General features: G+C 42.1%; 1 protein-coding gene across 4 annotated transcripts in view; it reads right to left on the bottom strand.

The window, feature by feature from the left end:
• The window catches only part of CGNL1 (cingulin like 1), a 137,309-nt gene that overhangs the window by 88,913 nt on the left and 22,668 nt on the right, over positions 1 to 25,728 (bottom strand). For all 4 annotated transcript variants that reach the window (XM_054041490.1, XM_054041492.1, XM_054041493.1 and 1 more), the window contains exons 2-3: positions 2,902 to 4,507; positions 1,339 to 1,433 (exon numbers count right to left, since the gene is read on the bottom strand). In XM_054041490.1, the coding sequence (XP_053897465.1) occupies positions 1,339 to 1,433; positions 2,902 to 4,488 (1,682 nt within the window). In that variant the 5' untranslated portion in view covers positions 4,489 to 4,507. The remainder of the gene's footprint in view (positions 1 to 1,338; positions 1,434 to 2,901; positions 4,508 to 25,728) is intronic.

Here is a 25,728-nt window from a genome sequence, read left to right as displayed (position 1 = left end):
AACTATTTTGCTCTGGCTGGAATAAACCTCAAGCATGCAAATTATAATAAAATCAATTAGGAGCAAATTAAAAATAAATTTTAAACTACTATTCCACAAAGACTTTAAATAAATTATTAAAAAATTTTAATTGCAAATATTTTCTGGACAATTACTTGACTCTTTTATTACAATTCTGAGCTGAAGGCCAGGATAGCAATGATGGGTGTTCTGCACATAAGTTATTGAACAAGCTGCCTGAAACTTTTAACACAATAAAGTTTAGGTCCCTCATAGTCCTGCCTGCTATGTCCCAATTGTCACAACACCCTCATTCTGTGATATCACAGCTACCAGAAACTCTGCTAAATCAGTAGCCTAGGAGGCTTGAGGGGTGGCGTGCATAGAAATGTTAAGTATATTGTGTGGGTTAGAAATTCTCTGCCCCCTGCCCTTTTTTTTAATTGGTTACTTTCAGAATAGACAACATCAAAAAAAATGTGACAATCTTTCACCTGGAGAAGGCACTTGATGCAAAGGACAAGGGGAACTTACCTCAGACTTTTAGGTGTACAGTCCACTTTTTATACACCAATTTAGAAATAGTTTCTGTGCTGCTCAATTTGTGTGTTGTGCTTTTAAATGTTTTCTGAACTTTGACACCACAGGAAATACACTTGTTTTTTTTTAAATTAACCAACCCACAAATTTATTTTTAATTTTTTTAAAAGTATATTTAATCTGATCCTGAACAATATACAGCATACAAGTTCTGATTAGATGGGAATTTTCAGATCCTTTGTAACCTTCAAGGACATTGCTGAGCTTCAGAATAATGAAGTAGTATAATTTTTAATTAATCTATCCATTTTGGTTTACAGTCTAATTTTAACGATAGTGTATTTAATTTATAACTTCTTTAAGAAAGAAGGATTACATCATCCATCCATCCAATACAAGGTAGTGTTTTACTTAAGACAGTGGTCTCAGTGGCAACTAACTCTGCATAACAAATCAAAGACGTCTGCATTGGATACGTATAGAACTATATTTACAGACATTTTAAAAGTTGTTTTTAAATAATTTTCTTTTTGTTATATATTCATATTAAGGGTGAAGTCTCCACGGTAATTTTTCAGCTACCATATGCTGCTACTTAATTGTTCTCTGTGCATCACAATATTTTATGTTGAATATAAAACACATAGGAACAGACTGCTATGGGGATTAGGAATCTGAAAAACATCCAGAAGATTACAGGTACATACTTCAAACAACCTCTCCCAAAAAATTAAATGAAGATCCTCAAGCTGGTACAATCTCCAATTTCTACTATAAAAGTTAATGAAGTTTACTAACCCTTCCTTAAGGTAATTGTAAAGGATCTGCTTAGCTGTCTCCTCATTTGTTTGTTGCGTGAGATCTTGTTGGCCCTTTAACAGATCAGGAGTTGCCTAAAAACACAAGGCTGGATATCAAAATACAGACTCTTTCAATGATTTGCTTCCCACTTTTGCTTCTGGGCTTTGAAATTCTCCATCCTATATATAGTAGAACCTCAGAGTTACAACACCTCAGGAACAGAAGCTGTTCATAACCCTGAAATGTTTGTAACTCTGAACAAAATGTTATGGTTCTTTCAAAAGTTTACAACTGAACACTGGATTTAAAACAGCTTTAAAACTTTACTATGCAGAATAAAAATGCTGCCTTTAACCATCTTCATTTAAATGAAACAAGCACAGAAACAGTTTCCATATCTTCTGAAACCTTTAAAAAAAACAAACTACTTTTTCTTTATATTTTAGAAGTTTACGTCTAATACAGTACTGTACTGTACAGCAGTGCTTCTCAAAGCCAGTCCGCTGCTTGTTCAGGGAAAGCCCCTGGTGGTCCAGGCCGGTTTGTTTACCTGCTGTGTCCGCAGGTTTGGCCGATCGCGGCTCCCACTGGCCGCGGTTCGCTGCTCCAGACCAATGGGGGCTGCGGAAAGGGCGGCCAGCACATCCCTTGGCCCGCACCGCTTCCTGCAGTCCCCATTGACCTGGAGCAGCGAACCGCGGCCAGTGGGAGCCGCGATCGGTCGAACCTGCGGATGCGGCAGGTAAACAAACCGGCCCGGACCGCCAGGGGCTTTCCCTGAACAAGCGGCGGCCCGACTTTGAGAAGCTTTTTGCTTTTTTTTGGGGGGGGGGGGGGTCACTGCTGCTGATTATATACTTCTAGTTCTAAATGATGTGTGTGGCTGACTGGTCAGTTTGTAACTCTGATATTCTACTGTAGCAATTTTACCAGAGAAGAAGTTCATTGAGGGTATGAGCCAATGCTCACTGAAGTCAATGGGAGTTTTCCCATTGACTTCAGTGGGTTTCAGATCAGTCCTTATAAGTGAAAGATACAGTGTGCTTGTTCTTACTCTGACAGTCGTAAAAAATGTCACTGATCTTACTATAAATCTTACTACTTAAAATTACCAAGTACTTCTTTGGGGCCATTGAGAGAAACAAGCGTACTACAATGCAGCAGACAGGAGAGACACCTGTTTAAAAATATGCACATTTGGACCTTTTCCTTAATGTTATTATTTGCTGCAGTGAGTATGTTTTAGGCATCACTAACACATTTCTTTTACAATAACACTCCTAATTCCCACCCTTCTCCCTCCGCCAAACAGGAATGTGACTCTGTTCCTTAAACAGCCTCACCCAGAGAATAACTGTTTACATTTACTGTTATTGAAACCCATCCTGCAGCTCTTCCTGAGGTCAAACTTCCACTAAACACCATGAGAGTTTGGTCTAAAGATAAACTGCAGGATTTGACCCATAGAAAATGTGCATTTTATACAGTGTACACCAGACAGCTTTGACTTACACAGTGCAGGTAACTTAAGAGACAACATGTTTCATATTGAAAAGTTACCTGTGTATTTGGGGCAGAAGAATGTGTTTTTATTAAGATCTTCTTTGTTCCTGGGTCGGGCGGGATTGTAATTCGATTTGGCAACAAGAGAGTAGAAGTTACTGTTTTAACTTCTTCTTTTTTATTCTGTACCGGAAGTGTGGATGACCTAAACATCAAACTCGCTCCATTAACTTTATTTTCTTTATGATATTGCAATGAATTGTAATGGTTGTTCTGAATGTCTTGAGCAGTCGGTTGCAGTTTGCTGACAGTTTGAGCAGCAACTTGTGTATCAGGGGAAGGCAACTTTTGTTCAAGAGATAATTGTTTCTGAAGGCAAATTTTTGATGGCCTTAGCAAGTGCTCGGTTGATTTACCCAAATTTTTACTAAACTCATCTAAGTAATCTGAATTCACCTCCAGGCCTAAAGACAGTACACTGTCGACACTTCTTGATCTTTTACGATCATCTGGGTGAATTCTGTTCCTTTTTCCTGATCTACCTCTTCTCTGTGGACCAATTTTCCTATCAAACTTTTCAATTAGTTGATCAACTGCAGGAATTGAGCCAGTGTCAATATCACGGCCTGTTCCAGGCAAAAATGGGATATACCTTCTGTTTTCATGTCGATTAACATTGTCTGCATAGATAGCATATTCTTGGTCATCAAGTAAAAACTTATACAAGGAATTTGCAGAAGTTGGAGTGGTTGCTGAAGATGATGATCTTCGTGACCCATCCAATACTGATCCAGCTGAATCTTGTCTGCTGAAAGAAAGAACATCTGGTCTACTTTTCCTTGTTTCTGGTTGGCCAGTTGGGCTAACATGTGGGGATCCTCCACTAGATGAAAGGGACTCAAATACATGCACTTCATTTGGAGTGCTAGTGACACTGGAGCACTTGGACACATGCTTATTTTGGTCTTCCACTGCTATGGACCTATTCAAATGTATTGTTTTCACATTTGATTTGGCTGACTCCACAAGCTGTGGGGTTTTCTGTAGGGTCACTACTTTAGATGAAGAAGTCCAAGGCTTTGTTTCAATCTTGCCTTCATCTGCAAGAGATTTAGACTTATTGCACACAGAAGATTGGTAGCTATCCAAGTTCAAGTTATTTTTTTCTGGATCATAAGGCTGTAAAAGCTCAGGATGCCTTTGAAAGTTCAACAAATTGGAGGGTTTTAATGTTCCATATTTAGAATCTGAGACTCCATTCTCTCCTTCATTGATATTGGTTTGCTTTAGGCTTTTAAACATACTGGGCTGTGTGGACTGTGTTCCAGGAAACTTTATTTCTTCACTATTTTTCTCCCCCAATTTAAGAGCAGTATTGGAGTTTGGAGCTGACCTATTAATTGTCTGAGATGCAACCTGCAGCCCATTTTCAGATAAAGATGGGTTTTCTGACAAACACCCCTCTGTGTTGTTTAGCACTATGTAGGGATGACCATCGATTCCTTGGACCCTAATACTGACACCATAAGATCCAGGCTTGGAGTGTTGTGTATTTCTAGCTTTGTGTGTCTCATCATTTGCAAGCTTGAGATGAACTCCACAGTCCCGTTGCACATGCTTGAAACCAGCACAATATGGCTCCATGATTAACACAGGTTTTCAGCTATGAAAAAAGACATACAGATAAGATTTAATTTTGATTAAGTTTGGTTAATTAGAGAAAATGTATGTGACGTTGCACTCTATATGATTTTATGAAAATATATTAATGAGTGAGAATATAATGTAACTGGAATATGCTTCATGCAAAAGGTCTCTTGTAAGGTATCATTACAAAGCTTATAATCTACTGAGTGTGTTCATCCTATTTGTATGAATGTATCATTCTTGTATCTGAAACTAGAAATACGAAATATAACTCTGAGGCCGATTGTAATTATGCAAAGTGTGGTTTGGAATCTTGATGGCTCCCATTAACCAGGACAATTGTCTGTAGATGGCTCTGTTTTACTTGTAAGTCTTCCTGTATGTGTGTGCGCTGGCAAGTGGGTAATGAAGTCTTACAGTGACATGTGATCACATCACCTGACCTGGAATCCATCTTTAACCTGGTGCTTTTCCATTTAGAAGTGTGGGTGGAGGACCTAGAGAGACAAAAGATTCCCGCCTTGTGCCAAAGCTATATAAGGGGGTGGAACAGAACAAAGGAGGCTGCAATCATGAGAAATCCCCTATCTACCACCTGAGCTGGAACAAGGGCTATACCAGGGGAAAGGATTGTGCCCAGGCTAGGAAGGTGTCAAGTCTGTGAAAGAAACTTATTGAAACATCTCTGAGGGTGACATTTTATCTGTATTCAGTTTTATTACTGTATTAGGTTAGACTTGCGTGTTGTTTTATTTTGCTTGGTAATTCACTTTGTTCTGTTTGTTACTACTTGGAACCACTTAAATCCTACTTTCTGTATTTAGTAAAATCACTTTTTACTTATTAATTAACCCAGAGTATGTATTAATACCTGGGGGAGGGGGGTGAGACGACAAACAGCTGTCCATGTCTCTCTATCAGTGTTATAGAGGGCAAACAATTTATGAGTTTACCCTCTATAAGCTTTATACAGGGTAAAACAGATTTATTTGGGGTTTGGACCCCATTGGGAGTTGGGCATCTGAGTATTAAAGACAGGAACACTTCTTAAGCTGCTTTCAATTAAGCCTACAGCTGTTAGGGGATGTGGTTCAGACCTGGGTCTGGGTTTGCAGCAGGCTGGCGGGTCTGGCTCAAATCAGACAGGGCACTGAAGTCCCAAGCTGCCAGGGCAGGAAAGCAGGGGCAGAAGTAGTCTTGGCACATCAGTTGGCAGCCCCTAGGGGGTTTCTGTGATCCAACCCTTCACAACGTACATGCTGACCAAAAATCACAATACTTATTTTTACTAATAAGAAATAAGAACACCGATCATTTACATAACGTTTCCCTCTGTAGAGCTGGTGGAAGGAACAATTTAAATACAGAGAAAATGAAGCACAGAAAATAGAATGGTTTACACAAGGTCTCAAAGCAAATAAATGGCAGATAAGGACTAGAACCCATGTTCCTTTACTCCTAGCCCACTGCTTCATACTCTGGACCAGGGTAGTCAATTACTATTTGTCAAGGTCCAAATTTCTTGGTCAAGGTATAGTCAAGGTCCAGATTCCAGAGAAATATTTTTCACACCACAATCATCATCATCATCATCATAAGCAAATAAAAAGATTTAAGCATCTGGAGCTTTGGATTTGGCCCATGGTCCGCCAAAGTACCTAAAAAGTAAAATGCTTTTAACTTTCAATGAGATACTTAAAAACTTTGACATTCACTCCACAAATACAAATAATTTACAGTGATAGATCCACTGGAGAGACCTCACTGAAAATTCTGAAAAAACAAACTCTTAATGTATTTATTTTCTGCATATTTTTGCCCCCTTTTTAATCAATCATGCATTTCATGGCAGCATCTCACCAAATTTCCAGATCTCCAAACCATAACCTAGAAGTGTTGAGAACACTCCGATGTGCGAGGAGGAAAAGAGAGGATTTCATATTTCTTGAACTAGTGTCCAACAGGTGTGATGAACCTTACATATATTTTAGCAAAAGTTTGCCATTTTGCCAACTAACTGTGTTGACTCAGGGGATGTGATTGTATTGCAGTGGTTCCCAAACTTTAACAACCTGTGAACCCCTTTCACGAAAATATCAAATCTTGCAAACCCTCTCCTAAAAATGAATATTTCCAGGGATTTTCTCCCTTACCTGAGCATAAATGATAGAAGCAGTGATCTTGGAAATACTTTGGTTTTTTTATGACATGCTTATTATACACTATTTATTATTACATTATTATTTATCATTACATTATTAATTTTATTACATTATGAAAACAGACTAGGGACCGAATGGCTAGGCAGCAGTTCTGCAGAAAAGGACCTAGGGGTTACAGTGGACAAGCAGCTGAATATGAGTCAACAGTATGCCCTTGTTACCAAGAAGGCTAACGGCATTTTGGGCTGTATAAGTAGGAGCATTGCCAGCAGATCGAGGGACATGATCATTCCCCTCTATTCGGCATTGGTGAGGCCTCATCTGGAGTACTGTGTCCAGTTTTGGGCCCCACACTACAAGGAGGATGCGGAAAAATTGGAAAGAGTCCAGCAGAGGGCATCAGAAGTATCTTTTGATTTAACATCACTCTTATTCTGGATTTCTCTAGCTTTTTTACTGGAAGTACATACCTCTCCCACACAAATGGTCAGACGGAAGCCAATAATTAGTATCAGCCCTACTAATAAGAGGATGGTAGTATGCCTCAGGAGAGGAAACGTAACCAGCTATTACGGGCTTTTAGATAGGTAAAGCAGTGGAAGAAGCTCCAACATCCTCATGCGTCCAAGCTCTGCTTTTATCTGTTTGGCTTTCAACATTTGTTTTCAGAAAAGGAAATGTGTCACTGTTTCCTACAGCTTTGCTATCCTGTGGCCTGGATACTATCACTCCATCACATTTTAATCTAAAATAGTGTTTGTTTCTTAGGGCTTCTGAAAGCAAATTCCGTTTACATCTATCACCTCATCTGCAGAACCCATAGTGGTACAAATATCGATTAACTATGCTATCAAAAATTAACTAAACAATCCTGCCATTGCTGTATCATTGCTTTTGGCTTGCTCCAGAAAACTCACCACCACCATATGGCATTGCAAACAGATTCTCTGCTGAGCACTGGAAATGGAAAATATACTGTGAATATTCCCAAATTTGATATTTCAATTATACCAGCTGAAGCACCAATGCTACTAACTCCAGATTACATGCACCAAAGCTGTTTTATTTCAAGGAGACATCAAACAAGAACAAACCTGAACCATCAAAATTAAAATCTGTTTTCAAGAGCTATTTATTTTGTTTTTACTTGCATTGTCTCTTTAAATATAAGATGTCAATAAGATCACCTACAGGAGGGATGGGGACAATAATTACAAACTACAGACAGAGTGCCAAATGCTTTAGTCTGCCAGAGGAAGATGAATTGTGGGTAAAAGGATTGTGGGTAGGTCAGCACTACTAAAGTCAAAATAAACAGTAAGACCCTGTCAGAGTTATCTGGCCCTTTAACGGGGTTAGGGCTCAGCTGCACCTGTACCAGACAGAATTTGCCTCCCTATGGTGAAGGAAATTAAGGATAGTTATGTGACAAAGTGTAACCCTAAAGCACTCAGTCCCAACTAGCAAAGAGTTCACTGTTCTGTAACAGTAACTCCTGACAGGCCTGACAAACTCAATGCACACACACATTGCTTTGATAATATTTATCCAGGCAGAATCAAGTGAGATCTCCATTAATAGCTTATGTCATACTGATCCTCATAATTGTTGCAAGATGTATGCATGGATATTAGTTGTCTATATGTACTGGAAAATACGTTTTCAAGTCTGAATCAAAAGTATGTTTTCAAGTCTGAATCAGTTCACATGTAAAACAGGCACTGTATATGAAGGCAACATGGAGCCAGCACACCAGGGAATAAACCAAGGGGAGGGACACGGAGGGAGGGGGTGTTGTGTCAGCCTGATTCTGGGGACAAACAACGAACTTAGGGGATATAAGGAGGCGGCAAAAGGACACCTCTTTGTCCTTCACTGAGGAAAGCAAAAAAGGACTGCATTTTTTGCACTAATGAAAGAGAAAGCCCAGCCATGTTGGTTAGAGACACTGGGAGATTGTTTTAGGCGAGAAACTACTTTAGACAAGGGTTTAGCCTGTTAACGTTAACTTTAGACTCTAGAAAGCACATTATACTATTTGTTTTATGTGAAACCATTTCTGTTTCCATTGTTATCATTATTCACTATCGCTTAAATCTTCGTTTTTGTTAAGAAACTTATGATTGTTTGTACTCTAATGGTATCTCAGGCTTGGTCTACACTACCCCCCCTAATTCGAACTAAGGTACGCAACTTCAGCTACGTGAATAACGTAGCTGAAGTCGAAGTACCTTAGTTCGAACTTACCTTGGTCCACACGCGGCAGGCAGGCTCCCCCGTCGACTCCGCGGTACTCCTCTCGCCGAGCTGGAGTACCGCAGTCGACGGCAAGCACTTCCGGGTTCGACTTATCGCGTCCAGATTAGACGCGATAAGTCGAACCCAGAACTTCGATTTCCAGCCGTCGAACTAGCTGGTAAGTGTAGCCAAGGCCTCAGCAGTGTGATATTATATAGGAGCTGACTCTCAGTTGAACCAAACACATCTGTATGTACACTACCCTTTGGGGTGGCAAACCTGGTAACTTCTGAGAGTGTTCAGTGATTAAGGGCTGGACACTACAGGGGAAGGCTTCTAAGGGTCTCAGAGATTGATTGGGTTGCGTGTATTGTTAACTTGCAAAGTAAAGTAAGGGCTCCACTCAGAGGAGATTGTCTGGGTGGCTGGGAACCCACACCCAGTTAACCACAAGCAAGTTACTCTCTCACTGAGCAGAGGGGTAACAATAGGGTTACCATATTTCAACACTGAAAAAAAAGAGGACACTCCATGGGGGCCCTGGCCCCGCCCCAACTCCGCCCCTTCCCCACCCCAACTCCACCCGTGCCCCGCCCCCATTCCAATCCCTTCCCCAACTCCGCCCTCTCCCCTGAGCACCCTGCATTCCCCCTTCTCCCTCCCGCCCCCCGGGCTCCGGCTGCTGCTGTGCTGGGGAAGTTGCTTTGGCCCCTGCCGCGATGGAGAGTGGCGGGAGCCGGGAAAGTTGGAGCCTAGGGAGGAGGCGACTGCGTGTTCGGATGCCGCCCGCTGCTTCTGTACCCCGGCAGATCGTGGGAGTTGTAAGTTTTGCTGCAGCCACTCGCACTCGGGGTCCCCTTACCATGCCTCCCTATTTTCCCAGACATGTTTGGCTTTTTGGAAATTCCTCCCGGACGGGGATTTGAGGACCAAAAATCCGGACATGTCCGGGAAAATCCGGACATATGGTAACCCTAGGTAACAAGGTGACCAAGAAAGTGTCCCACAAAGGTCACATGACTGAATCAGGCCTGCTGGGAGATGAGAGTAGCCTGTGGCTCAGATAGCAGGAAGAGCAGATCTGTGAATTAGCACTCCATTAAAAGCAGGCGGCCCAGTTAGGAGGTCAGTCTGGGAGGGCTCCAGGATAAGGAGAAGACGTGGCCATTTTGGATTATGGGCATATAGCCCAGGTGTTTAGTTGTTCCAGGGATGGTCGTATTGGGTGGGCATGTGTTCCCCCTATACACCATTTTGTTTGGGAGTGTAGTGTCCCCTGCTGACAAGGGAAAGAAGAGACTGGCCAGAATCCAGGAAAAGGGCTGAATACAAAGTGAAAGAGGACACATCTTCACAGGGAAGGTTGTGCCCACTGGAAGAGTCTGGGAAAGAAGACTTGATCTTGACTGTATACTGGACTTTGAGTCAGTGGTGGATTAGCCCCGGGGCCCTGGCCAACTGGGGGGCCCTGGAGCCCCAGCCGCTGGAATCCCCCGACCCCACTCCGAGGCAGCAACACCGAGCGGGGGAAGCCCCTGAGCCCCGACCCTGCTCCCCAGCAGCAGCGCCAGGGTGGTAGGGTGTGGGAATCCCCCCGGGCGGCACCGGCCTGACCCCAGCAGAAGCCGTGGGGTGGCAGGGGAAGCTTCTGTGCCCGACCCTGCTCCCCCACAGAAGCACGGGGGAGTTACGGGGGAAGCCCCTGCATCCTGATCCCTGCTGCAGCCCTGGGACTAGAGGAGCTCTCACTCCCTGCTACACCCCAGGGCCATAGCGGGGGACACTGCTTCTCTGGTCTTGGGGTCACAGTGAGTGCAGGGTGGCAGAAAGGAGCAAAAGGGGTTGTGGGACTCCAGGGTTGCCAGCTCTGACTGAAGCTATTCCGGAAGATTTTTTTTTTTTTCTTCCCAACCTGACAATGTCATTTTCTTAAAATATCCTATTAAAATCTCCTGGATTGCTTTCAATAGTCACTGGAAGATCGATTCTGGGAGACTCCAGGTCAAAGCTGGAGAGTTGGCAACCCTAAGTGGGGGGGAACCTGGGTGGAACAAGAGTGGGCCCAGGGAAGGGGCAGAAAGGGATAGGGCTGTGGGTAGGGCCGCAAGTGGATGGGGCAGAACAGGGGCAGGGCCGCAGGCAGAAGGAGTGGGGAGGAGTCCCCCACTTGCTCTGGCCCAGGAAACCTTAATCCACCTCTGCTTTGAGTTAAACCCTGGAAAGGGTGAACTTTTAGACTTAGCCAGGGGGCTAAGTCACTGCAGACCCGCTCTGTGAGTACTGGGAGCTGGTGAATGACAAACACTAAGGGGAAACTGAGGCAGAGCCCTCACTGGGTTCAGTGAGACCCCTATGACTGTTACAGACCCTATGACTGTTAAGTCAAAGACAAAAGCAGAAGAGGAACCGCTTCAAAATTACTATAGCAAAATAATTTAAAATTTGCCATTGTCTAATAGACTAGTGTCATACAGGTAAAATCATTACACTTTCCCTGCTACCAATGACATTTTTTCCAGTGAAATAATCAATTTAAATATTGAAATTTTTATACTGCAAGAGTGGTGCTTCATTTTTTCTCTGTTAGGTATCTGTCTTTAGGAAGCAATGTATTAGTGGAAGATGCAAACAGACATCCATAAACAAAGTTGGCAAAACACAATGGTGTATTGGCATTGATTTCCATAGTTACATCACAGACCCTAGCCAAACTTATGTGTTGCATATTACACAGCTCTCTTGGTCCACTCTTGCTGCTACTTGTATCAGTGAAGGGCTGTTCATACCATATTAGTGGCAGGGATGCTCTCTCCAAAGAATTCTTCTAGAATAGCAAATAATTGCTGTAGATTTCAATTAATACAGAACTCTGTACAAAACTATCACAACATAAAAATTAGAAGAACAAGTGTTTGCTGCTCCCCTTTCATCCCAAACCCAGCACAGACCAAGATCTTAGCTGCAATGAGGACTTCAGCCATTGGTGGCCTGCCACTGATATAGTTGCACATATCTAGTGTAGAAATGCAAAACCATGATTTGCACCAGTGCTGCTTATACCAGTTTCAAGCAGGCTTACCTGAACCAGTGCCTGGCCACTGATAGCTATATCTTGGGCAAATCCTAAGTGTAGACAAGGCTTAACATATAGACAATTTTGAAAACTCTCATAAAAGCACCAAAGAGTTTGAAATCAGTAGCACTACTGAGGGGAGACAATACCACTTGGACTATAGCAAATATTCCTGAAAACAGCATTTCATCTAGCTCTAGGGTTGAGTTGACAGATATACTAGCCAAAAGATATTGAACCAAAGTGCCCCAGAATGGAGACTGATTAAATGCCACATGCTACTCAAAACTGACAATCGATGGGAGTACTCAGAACAACTAGGCATTCCTCAAGATAGAGAGCTCAAATCCCATAAGTTGTCCTGTGCCAAAGGCCCACAAAATGATCCTAATCAGGCCACTTTCAATCTTTGTGGATCTCTGAGAACAGCATGCCAAGAAGCCCTGGGTAACTAAATGCTCACCAAGCCTCAGACCAATATTAAAAAGAAGTATGCAGGAAACCCAACTCACAGATGCCATGGCAATAACAGAAAATAGAAACTGGGACCACCTATGGAAGTGAACGGAAAGAGGGATTCTTGGGTTTTCCAAGAGAAGCATCACCTTGTGATGCTTCTCTTGGAAAACCCAAGAATTCAAATGGCCCGAAGGGACGCACAATAAAAACATCAAAATAGAAAACTAACAGTTTCATTCACCTCTTGTATCCCAGCAAGAACTGCCTCTTCAGATGTTACGACTGACAGGAGGGTTTCAGACAACATGCAGAATTTGATCCATTTTTTCAGACTAAAAGGACAGTCTAGCTCACCATTAACCAGCCAACTAGTCTGCTAGTCACCAGCCAGTTCAACTTCTTCCCAATGGACACCCCTCCCACCTTGGACTAAAACCAGCCACAGCTCCCCTTCTCCTAGGGCACTGGGAACTTGTCCTACTTAGCAAGTGTTGCTCAATACAGCCTGTCTCCCAGCTCTGATGCCAGGTGGCCAATTGATGGTCCACACGACACAAACAAAGACAGCCTCATTGACCAAATTTTTCCTGGACTGTAAAAACATTTGGTAAACAAGCTACCATTTCTGCCAGATGTTGTTAGTTTCAATACAGGGAAATAAAATAAACAACATGGAATTTGAATTCCCTTTAAGACTTCCAGGAATACCAAGAGTCATTGAACAAAAGAAAGGGCAAAACAGGGAAGGCCAAGGGAAAGGAAAAAAATGCAAGAGGATGAACAATGGAAGGAAATGACAAATTCTCCTAAGTTTCATTTTTTCAGGTCTCCAATTCCATACGTTTCCACATAATATTGAAGTTTCCTTTGTCATAGTGTATGATAATATCTCGCAACAGCTACACAGCTTCCAGGTATTATGATAACAGAGATACAATGACAAATCTAATACAATAGACATTTGCCTCATCATACTGAGGCTGATCCAAAGCACACTGAAAACAAAGGAGAGACTCCCACTGTTTTCAGTGGGCTTTGGATCAGGACCTTAAACAGTAACATTAGCTCTGAATACTTGTTGGCTAACAAAGCATGGAAGAAAAAAGATTATTTACGCAGCTCAGCAAATTCACAAAAAGCAAATAAGTAGACAAGAACCAAACGGCACTAACTACGGTAGCAAGTTGCTGGAAGAACAGGACCAGAACCCAGATGTTCAGGCTCTCAATCCTGTGCTTTAAACTCTAATCCATGCTCCCTTGCTCTGAATGGTCTTGAAATGAACAAAAACTGAAGAACTGCAAGGAGAGTAAAGGGTGTTTTAAATGGTTTAGTTAATGTTTTCAGAAAATGTAAACAAATCTAGAAAAATATTTAACTCTAAAAAAGGAAATCTAGTTTGCGGAAACCAATACATTGTAACAATACTAGTCACCTCAAAATCAACCATGGCATATTTGCATGTGACCATTTACACAGGAGAAACATGCTTAATATTTAATTAGCAGGATGTACATGTGGTTCAGGGACCAAAGTGTTAGTATGCACGAAACAGGCTCTTTGTTGACTTTAGCTAGACAGCAAAAGTCACCAATGGCAAAACAAAAGAAATGCAAACAAAACTACTCAATACTCGAAAGCTTTCAATACCATACTAGCAAATGTGGTTTGATATTACAAAGACATGTGTTTAGTAGTCCTCCAAGAAGAGAAAGAAAAGTTATCACTACTGACAAATTAAGATTAATAACTAATCTCCACAAGAAAAAGATATGAAACTTTAAGGCTATGTTTACACTGAGCCACTGTAGGGTCTCCTGTGTAGCCACTCTATGCCAATGGGAGAGAGCTCCCCCATTGGCATAATTAAACCACCCCCCATACGCGGCAGTAGTTGGAGAGCATCTCCTACTGACATAGCCCTGTTCAAACCAGCGCTTCTGTTAGCGAAACTCATGTTCTTTTTCACACCCCTGACCAACAAAAGTTTTCCTGACAAAAGTATTAGTGTAGACATAACCTAAGAAATGATTATGCAAACCAAATAACAGAAACAATCAGAGCTTAAAAAATTCTTAGACCATCACCAACTAATGTGCTCTGAATATAACATTTCAAGCAGAATATAAACAAGAAATTCAGGGCAATTTTGCAGTTTTCAGTGGAAATACCTTTTATCAAAAAATGGTAATTCATAAATTACTTTGCAATTTACAATTAAATTGCAAACTAGATTACAAAATTTAATGAGCAGAAAGACTTATCCCCCAATATGCAAGTGTATAATCTTAAAATTGCACAGAAGAAAAGGAAGCTTTTAGATTACGCATCAGAGTTCAGTAAATATGACTAAGCAGGACGCAACTTCCTCAGTTTCCCACAGAAAAATTCTATGGAACAAATGTATTCATATTTAATGAAATTTTGGGGGATTTATACAAGTAGAATGCTTCATTTTCTTGTCCCAAACTTTCTTATACAAGAATAATGCCTGTAGAAATAAAAGTGCTAAAATATAGTAATCTAAAAATAATATCCATCATTATACATTCCTCGAAGCTGAGTGCAAAACATTAATACTCACAATACCCATATAAAGTATGAAAAGTAACTAGTCAAAACTTGCTTCAGACTATTTTTATTTATTCGCACCAAGTATATAGTTATCACAAAAATAGTTACATACAGGGACCACTTATGCTATGGAATCCACCTGGTGCCACAGAACCAGGCTCCAGATTCCAAGAAATCATATACAATTTTTTTTTTAATTTCTCACTGATGTTTCTAGTTCTTATCGTTACAACAATAACCTAAGTATGGACTAAGCGTAAACTGCTGCAGCCATGTCTTCCTGAGTCTAAAGACAGCCTGAAACAATGGTTCATAAAAAATGGCTCATAAAATAGAGAAATTTTGCATTTTTTTTGTTTTGTTCAGTTTTCTGAATTTCAAAAATTTCAAAGTTTTCTGATCAGCTCCTGTTCTGAATGGTGTGAACTTTTAACAAAAACATCCATCTAATGTGTTTATCCCATAGTCCCACACTGCCTCTTATATCTCCCTAAGCGCAAAAGGCCTAACTGCCCCCACACAGCTGTTATCAACTTTCCCTCCACTATGATATGGTTATGCAGTATCAATACAAAAATCAGTAACACTTGAAAAATGTAACCACCACCAGAGTTACTGTACTGATTGTATTACTAATTTTCAAATTTAATTAATTCAAGTAGGGTTACCATAGTTCAATGATCAAAAAAGAGGACTGCGGCGGGGGGGAGAGCCCCACCCGAGACCCGCCCCCATCCACTCCCTCCCACTTCCTGCCCCCTGACTCCCCCCTCAGAACTCCCAACCCCCCCCGCTCCTTGTCGCCTGACTGCCCCCTCCAGAGACCCCCCACCCTAACTGCCCCCCTAGGACTCTACCCTCTACCTATCCCCTGGCTGCCCCAACCCTTATCCACATCCCCGCCCCCAGACAGACCCCCGGGACTTACATGCCCCATCCGACCACTCCCCACCCCGACAACCCACCCCCCCGAACTCCCGACCCATCCAACCCCCCCGCTCCCTGTCCCCTGACTGCTCCAATCCATCTCCACACCCCTGGCCCCTGATAGCCCCCACCCCCAGAACGCCCGACTCATCCAACCCTCCCCCTGCTCCCTGACTGCCCCCCCGGGACTCCCCTTACCACCATGCCGCTCGAGCCGCTGGCTCCACGTGAAGCCAAACCAAACTGCCGCATTGCCGAGCGCACAGCCCCTCCCTCGCAGAGTACTGAGGCAGGGGGAAGGGTAAGCAGGGGAGGGGCTCTGGCTGCTGGAGGCCAATGGGAGCGGCTCAATCAGGCCCAGCCACCCTATCAGCCACGCTGCACTCTGCATGGGGGGGGGGGGAATCCCGGGCCTTTCTACCTTATTATCAATTCCTCCCGGGTGGCTATTTAAAGACCAAAAAGCCGGAAATGTCCGGGGAAATACGGACGGATGGTAACCTTACATTCAAGTCATTGTAATTTACATGAAGCTGCCGCAGAGCTCAGAGGCCTAGCCATAAAATTTGTTTACCAAGGAGTATCCAGAGCCATGGTTACGTATTCTAAAAACAGCATTCAAACAATGAAGATACCTTTCCTCTGTGAAGTCCACAGGCTCTTTTGGATTCACTGGACACACCCCAGAATTGATCATCCTGGGATATCACAGACACTAGAAGAACAAGAAGTTGCATGAAGACATCTGGGGTGAAAGTCAATAGGAATTTTGTCATTGACTCCAGTGGGGCCAAGATTTCATCTCTGGTATCTGCAGTGCCTCAGAACAATGCATCCTGGGGTGTCGCCAATGATCCCCAAAGAGCCAGGAAACTTCACACACATGGCAATCAATTTTTCAAAAAGTTTTGTTAAAAATAAACATTAGGAATGGCATGCAGTCTGGCTATTGAAAACATCTGCATTCTGGAGAAAGGGCATCAGCCACTCTAGTTAAACTTCCTAAGAGTTTCTATTTTAAATCCTCTGCCCCCATTCATTCATATATTATTTTGGTGGTTATCTTTCAGTTTCTACTAGATTTATAGCATGACAGGTGGCATTTACTGGCACTAATGGCTGTATCAGCAAAAAGACCAATAAGACAATGTCTACTCTTGCAGAGTTTTTGTGCTGTCAGTTTCACCGGTGATAGTGAACCAGTGAAAGAAAAGCACTGGTTTGTGTACTCACTTACTTCCACAGGCATCAGAGAGTGTTTACATTTGCAGCACTTCCATCGGTGAGAGCAGCGCTTTAGAGCAGCTATCCCACAGTGCAGCTCTCTCCATTTTGACGATAGGTCTTGTGGAAAAGGGGGCAGGGGGGTGTGATCGCGGGGCATCCTGGGTCCCTGCACAGCCTCCTCTCCCCAAACACTGATCAGCTCCAGTAGCTCAGCATTGCTCCAAGCAGGGGATCATTTGCTTCGTGGAGCAGGCATTGTCACCTGGCCAGATAAGTGAGCACTTGCCAAGAAAATAGGAAGGGGAGTTTCAAAGTTTGCGGGGCTTTACAGGGGAAGGAGTGGATATCTGTTTACCTGACATCAGAGCAGCAGAGCTGCTGGCCAGAGTGGTCACCTAGACACTGTGGGATATCCTACAGAGGCTAAAAGCTCTGTAAACAGGAAGAATGTTTCTTCACTTGCACATCACCGCAAAAGCATCAACAGTAAGAGGTGTACGCCTCTCGTGAAGGTGGTTTTCTTTTTGCAGTGAAACTTCTGAGTTTCACCACAAAAAGTCATTGGCAAATAGACGCTCCCATGGTTTTTGCGCAAAAAAGGGACTTTTTCCCCGCTTTAAATGGCTAGTGTCCTAACTCAGTGGACATAGGGAGTAATCACTAGAGGCAAAGACACCTTGTCAAGGTATGGGGAACTTTAGAGGGTAACATGGGGAAGACTGCATTGCTGCTGTTTCAGTTCTGTACATCCATCTCCAACGCTATCAGTTTGGCACCTTTCACACACACTACTGCTATTCAAATGGAATAGTTCTGTTGTGTAACATAAAGGGACTGAGCTTTTTTGGAGTCACATAATAGGATTTGTTTCAAAGGTTTAATAAACTGTTAGTAAAAATGGAAAATGATACAATAAATTCCATGGAAAAATTTAAAACTGAAACATTGCTCCATTTGGAAGCCAATGGACTGAAGATGCTCTCGCTTATTTTTCAAATAAATTGTTACCTTGAAACTTTTAATGGTTTACAAAAAAAAAAAAAAACACACACCAAGACCCAAATAGTCACAGAGAAAGAACTGTGCTTAAAATTAAATGTGCATGCATCTTTAAAACATTGTTGACCTCAACAGAATTTGTCTCAAACACTTCTAATTCAGAGACACTATTTATCTTCTTCTGGTTGTATTTATCATTCTGGTGAAATACCTTCCTGTACGTGTAGCAAATATTCAGATCCTGTACTTGGTACGTCCTCAGAACAAAAATGTGTGTGAAGAACGTGGATTTGATTAGATTGCTCCTTATCAGAAACAAACAAAAAAATACACCCAATATTATTAGCTTTGTTGTAGAGAATATACAAAAGAATGACCAGTGTTATTTCTGGAATGCAAACACTGATACCATAACAAGTTTTTCTGCAATAATTTGCAACAAGACGTTTGTAACTGGCAAAAATGACAACACATTGAGAACTACAAAAAAATCTTCCTTCACACATTAGGTATTTTCAAATGCTGTTTGGGATGAATATATTTTCCTTTCAGAATGTCTCCAGAATATTATGTATATGTTAAACACCTCATAAATATAGAGTCACAAATTTTAAAAAGAGTACCTCAGAGAACAATAATATAGCTTTATACAGATTGGTAATTATGGTTTGTTATAGAGCATAGGTGTTTTCTGTGAAAAATTATTGAATCAACTCCTGCATATAGGTTTGCATCACTTAAAAGATATTCAGAAGTTTTATGGACTTCTTACAATTTATTCTCAGAAAGAGCTACTATAGCATTTTTATTGAGAAAGAAAAATGCCACATCAACAGCACTGAATGGACCAATCATGGTGCATGGAGGTATAGTCACAGTCATATTTTATTTTAATAGTACTTTAATTCAAGATTATACAGATCAGAATCAAGGTGTCAAATTAATGTATGTCCAGAAATAAAAGCTGTCTTTGCCAGTCTGATAACTGAAAGGCTCTGCTAGTAAATTTCATTTTGTAGATTGGCATCTGTCAACTGACAAAAACCAAACCAAACCATGAAATATACAAGCATGTTGAAATGTCATTAAAAATGTAGGGAAATCACAAATATTGGGGTTTTGTTATAAAACCTTTATGAAAATACACTCCTTCATACTTTACATGACAGAGTTTTAAACAGCTGTTCCTTGCATTTAAACTTTCAGACACAAAACTAACTTCTAGTGCTGATAATGGATTATTTATATTGACATACAAGTCTGTGCATCAGGTGCAATATGGCAAAACAGTCTTTATTTGCTATTTGGTTTATGAAAGAAGGTTAAAAATATTTCTTCAGTGGCTCAGTTATTGTTTTCTTACAGTTCTATGTTAAAGAAAAAAAGCTATGTTTATCAAGGACGACATAAATTCAAGGTCTGGGATTTCTCTCATACTAGCTACTCTTGGTTTGAGTATCACATTCTTGCTATGTAGTTTCAAAGGTATAAAACTTAGTGGTTCTCTGTAAGGAAAATACATGAAGTGCTTTTCAAATGCATAGGAGACGTGATTTTCAGTAAAGATCAGAGCAGTGTTTTTACATAACTTTTCATGACACTGATTTTTAAGCACATTATTTTCATTACCTAATAAAAACAAATTCCTCTCTCATTTGTGAAGAAAAAATTATCACAAGGGTGTGTACTGATTCAGCTGTTTATGGGAAGTAATTAATTCTAACAAATTGTTTACTTTTCAAAATGTTCTACTTGCTGCAATTAAATAGAAAATGAATAGCCCAGGATAGACAACCTCCAACATCTTTTGAAGATCAAAAATTTATCTGCTATTTAGAACAATAAAATTTTTGATATTTTCTGGCTGGCAACAGAGTTCCAGTGCTTCATGTTATGCCAGATTTGATTGAGCAACACTTTCACCTGGAAAATTTGAAAACCGTCCAAGAAAGTAATAGCTTGGCTTTTTGCAGTTGTATTGTATTGGACTAAGCAGCTGGATTTATTCATCAACAAGCTTACTAAATCCAAATATCAGCCCAGGTTAGTCCAAATTTTACAGGGGCATTAAATTAAAGATCCAGGGGACCTACTCAAACAAGACTGAAGCCAGTTCAACTCCACTGATACTTCCAAGTAAAGCCATTTCAAACAGAGGTTGTGTCAAAAAATTTGTCACACTACACAGTTACTTGCCTTTACTTATAATTTCAGCAAAAGGATTCTATTTAATCAAAGCATCTCAATTAACATTTTCGGGGGGCGGGGGGGGGGGGAAGAAATGAAGGAGATGGATTTCAAAGTGAATTTATCCCAGATTCAGCCATCACTGGGCATGATCCTGCAAATAGGACCTTGTATATGGTCCCTTCCTCCCACCTGGAGTCCCTCTGAAATTTGGTGGGAGGAAGTGTACAAGCATATGGTTCTGTTTGCAGCATCAAGCCCATAATTTATGGGACTGTTTATGTGATCATGGCTGCAGGATCAGGTACCTAAGTAGTTCATAAAGTGCCATTTTCCCACTGCTTACTTTGGTTCAACTGAAACCTATATTTTATGTCAGTTTGTATTATAATCCCCATTTTCCAGGGGATTATAAACATTTCTGTGGGGTTAAACCTTGGTACTCTCAATCTTTTCTTTATTTAAAACAAAAATATTTGAATCTTTTACATAATTGTATCACATTTTTAAATGCTTACCAGATCTGGACAATATTTACAAAACACCAAAAAAAAAAAAAAAAAAAAACCAACCCCACAACATTCTCATTACTCAGAAATTGTTTAATTTTTCAAATGAAATTGTTGATTTTTTTTGGCAATAATAGGAACCAGACCTTTTTCTTGTTTATAAAAAGAATTTATCCAGATAAGCTCTAATGTCTGAAAATTCAATACTGCTCTTTATAATATATGTTCTTCTACAGCAGATGGTTCCTAGGATGTGATATGAAACTTCATAAAGAACCCGGGCAGAGGCACACTGAAGGTTTAACCGGTCAAAAGTCCGTTTTAAAAGTGCTAAAAAACATGTTTCTTAGCAGCTGCTATTACCTTTTTTTAAAGGCAAATGACATGGACTTTACAAGATGCTGCCTTACAAGAAATAACTTTTTTGAAATCCTGTAATTCAGAGCCCCATTCTCCCCTCCATGGCTACACACAGAAGAGAGAAGCACCATCATTCAATAGCTCTCCCCCATGCAACACCACAGAAACCCATCCTCCATGGAGGGTCTGCAGGGTTCCAACCTTCATGGAATTGAAGGGGGCAAGTAATTGTGCCAGCTGGTCTCTTGCAGATTTTCCTGCACCAAAATCTGCAACCTCAAACTATATTAGATGTGTTGCTGCTCCCTTCCCACCCTGTACCACCTCACACACCCTTTCTAGGAGAGAGGGGGATAAATAGCAGGAGTTAGCCACATCATGGAGAGAGACAGAAACAGCTTCTGCAGGAGCCATCTGTGAAGATGCCCCTTGCCTCCTGCAGATTCTCCAAGACTCACATTGATCTCAGAGGATTTGCTTACACGGGATAGTCGGGGGAAGGACATAACATGCCCCTTCAATAGAAGGGCAGTAGTAAACCAACACCTGTAGAGGAGAATGGGGCCCTAAATAGAGTTGCCAGGTGTCCAGTTTATGACCAGAACACCTGATCGAAAAGGGACCTTGGCGGCACCACCGTTAAAAGTCCAGTTGGTACGGGCTTTCAGACTCCCTACCTGCCTCCGTGCAGCTCCCGGGAAGTGGCCAGCATGTCCCTCTGGCTCCTGGGAGTAGGGGTGGCCAAGGGGACTTTGCGCAATGCCCCTGCACCGAGCACTGGCTCTGCAGTTCCCATTGGCCGGGAACCGCAGGCAACGGGAGCTACGATGATGGCGCCTATGGGCGGGAGCTGGAGGTACATGCCAGCCACTTCCCAGGATCCACCTGAGGTAAGTGCCGCCTGTAGCCTGCACCCCAAACCCCTCCCGCACCCCAAACCCTGTCCTAGCTCAGAACCCCCTCCCACACCGAAACTCCCTCCTGGAGCCTGCCCCTTGCCCCAGCCCAGAGCGCCCTCCTGTACCCAAACCCATCATCCACAGCCCCACCCTAGAGTCCACATCCCCAGCTGGAGCCCCTGCCCCAGCCTGGAGCCCCCTCCCGCACCCTGAAACCCACATCATTTCTGGCCCCACCCTGGAGCCCGCACCCTCAGCCCATACCCCTCCCACACCCCAATCCCCTGCCTCAGCCTGGAGCCCCCTCCCACACTCCGAACCCCTCAGCCCCACTTCCCCAGCCCAGAGCCCCCTCCTGCATCCCAAATCCTTTATCTCCAGCCCCACCCCAGAACCCATACCCCCAGCTGGAACCTTCACCCCCACTTGCACCCCAAACCCCTGCCCCAGCCCAGTGAAAATGAGCAACTGAGTGAGGGTGCGGGAGAGCGAGCGATGGAGGGAGGGGGGATGGAGGGAGCAGGGGCGTGGCCCCGGAGAAGGGGCATGGCAGGGACAAGGGTGTTCGGTTTTGTGTGATTAGAAGGTTGGCAACCCTAGCCTTAAATCTTTACATGAATACTGACAATTCTGAGCCGTTCGGGTCTAGTATGGCAAATGACATTCAGTTACATGGCAGTTATTTTCAATTAATCTTTTTAGTTTTTGTGCTATTTTATGGGAGAGAGAAAATAATTCACTGCCCATAGTATTTAACCGCTGCAGTAACACAGTATTTACTATATCAGGTTACTATATCAGGTTAGACTTCTGACCCATCAAGTCTAGCATCCTACCTCAAAGAGCGGCCTCTATTTGATGCTTCAAAGGAATGTGGAAAATAACCTTTGATGCACTCAGCCAAATGGGCAAGGTTGAGTTGGGGTAAAACATTCCTTCATGACCTTTGCATTCATCATCTGATGCCCTGAGGCATAAGATTTGACTAATCCTATTTTAGCATGAGGTTAAAATTATTTAAAAATTCAGCTACAGTATTCATATCTCTGGACCTGACTAAATGATGTTTGCCTGCTATTAATTCAACTGAGTGACTTCTTGTTCTTGTATTATTTTGATTTTTTACTGCACCAAACTCATACACTAAGGCTAAGAAGAAAATATGCAAAAATTGTCAAACAAGTATCATACAGCAAACTGAAGATTGTAAAGCTTTAGGTAATGAAAAGCTGGGGGGGAAACAGACAACCACTGTATGCTGTAGTGTTTCCCCACACTGAAAAACCAAAAAAGGATTAGAAAATTTGGCCCACTAGCTTAACACAAAATAGATCTGACCCTTTAAAACTAAGCAAGGGATTCTCCATGCAGCAAACGAATAGGCTGGCATCAGTGATGCCATGCAGCAACAAACTATGTGCTAGGTCAATGTTAAAATGGTGGTGCTAAGTGAAAAACAGAAAGAAAACTATTCTGGGAGAAGGAAGAGTTCCTGGAGCTTAGTACAAAGCAAGGGAAACAGACAACATAATATGTGGAAGGGCCAAAAACTGCATTAAGAAGAACACCGTGAAATTTACAGATAGTCCTTGCTAACATATCCGGGTGGATATGTTACTACTCAATCCCGCCTACGATGTGAGAGCTCTGCAAGGAGAACATGCATTTGGGTAGGTTGTGTATTCCCTTTGGCCTTTAGGATGGAAAGTTATAATTTTCAGGAATTGGGTTGGCCTACAGTGGGGACTGACCTGAGGCAGGTGATTTAATTTAATCTCCTGGGAGTGGGAGTCCCAGGAGGTAGGGAGAACAGTGGGATTTGATGGTTGTGGATCTGGGATTAGGCTATTGTGATGCTGAAATATGGCTAAGTCATGAGGAAACATGGCAATTTCTAGCAGGCAGCTGGAATGATCAAATCACCATCTTTCCAGTAAAAACAACGAGTCTGGTGGCACCTTAAAGACTAACATATTTATTTGGGCATAAGCTTTCGTGGGTAAAAACCTCACTTCTTCGGATACATAGAGTGAATCCGAAGAAGTGAGGTTTTTACCCACGAAAGCTTATGCCCAAATAAATCTGTTAGTCTTTAAGGTGCCACCAGACTCCTTGTTGTTTTTGTAGATACAGACTAACACGGCTACCCCCTATGTTATCTTTCCAGTGTTTCTCTCTTCCCTGACTCAAATTAACTTTTCATTCTGCACCTAGCATACTTTTGGCTCTATAGAAATTATATAATAAATAGCATCCACCCCCCAAAATTATCAGAGAGGATAGCACACTATGGATTCAAATCAATAATATTTCAATAAGACTTCCAGAGCAGGCTTTGTGTGCCCCCCGTACTAAACTCTGGCCCTGCCAGGCCAATGTCTTCAGAGCTTCTGCAAACTGCCACTCCCTGCCCCAAGGGCCAACATCCAAGTTTTCAAAAGGCTTTTAACCGAGAAGCTGCTACAGTATTTCATCTAATGGCCTTTCAAAGAGAGCACCTCTGACAGCAGACTCTTGGCAGACAACTGTGGAAAGAACTGAACTTGAGAATTATTATATGACTGGTCAGCTTTTCTGATGGTGACATCAAACAACTACCTAATGCTTCACTTGATGAAGAACGGGAAATTAGACCAATGAGTTTTAAAATATTTGCTTCCTTTTGTGAGCAGCCAAAAAAAGCTTCATATCCCAGCTTCTCTCCCTACCCAAATGGAATGAAAAACCCTGAGATAGATTTCATACTTGCAAAATCACGGGTGGCCAGGAGCCCTGACCATACCATATGTATTATTCACAACTCAGAAAGCAGCAGAACTACTACCTCACTGAAAGATTTATGCTTGGTATCACACACTGATGGGAGACCAAATCAAGACTGAAGGCCACCTTGAAGACTAGGACGGTTTATGACGACATGCAGAATACAAGCATACTACTGTTAATTCTACAAACTGCACACAAAATTGCATTAGTGTTCTATAGTCTGCACAAAACGTTATAGAGATGAGATCACTTTGAAACTGAGCATTGATGCCCCTTCCATCCATCAACTTTACATATAAAACTATCCTCACAATCCTGAAACTTCTAGAAGAACAGCACCTGCAGTTCCCAGCTCCCACTGAACTTAAACCAGGGCCAGTCCTGGGTTTTACTGGAAACCTATGTAAAGTAACCCCACCTAGCAAGCAATCCCTTCATCTATGACCAGGTTTCCCATCTCTACACAATCATGTTGTCCCAGACTCCAGCTGCATTTTTGTAACCCCTCATTGTACCCTTATGAAGGGGTCTGCTACCTTATCAACCCTCATCCTTGCAAGAACCAGAAAGCCAGGAGATTGAGCCAAAGCCAATTTTCCAGATGGGAAGCATAACTTGGGAATTAATTATCTGCTACGACATGCAGGCATCAGACAGGAGAGCCTGAGCTGGTGCCCTGGCTGCTAGGTTCTGTGGGTGGGTAGTGTGGAATCTCTGGACAAGTTGATCCCTATCCACTCACAAATGACTATGAGCCACCCTGCATGAGGTGGAGTCCCAGGTGTGACATTTTGTGCAGATTATTTAATAAGAATTTGCATATAACCATACATTTTAGCTGTGAAGACACAGTGCTG

Source organism: Malaclemys terrapin, chromosome 10, assembly GCF_027887155.1.
Source record: "Malaclemys terrapin pileata isolate rMalTer1 chromosome 10, rMalTer1.hap1, whole genome shotgun sequence".
NCBI lineage: Eukaryota > Metazoa > Chordata > Testudines > Emydidae > Malaclemys > Malaclemys terrapin.
The sequence above is the reverse complement of the archived record's forward strand: the minus strand, read 5'-3'. Positions and strand labels throughout refer to the sequence as shown.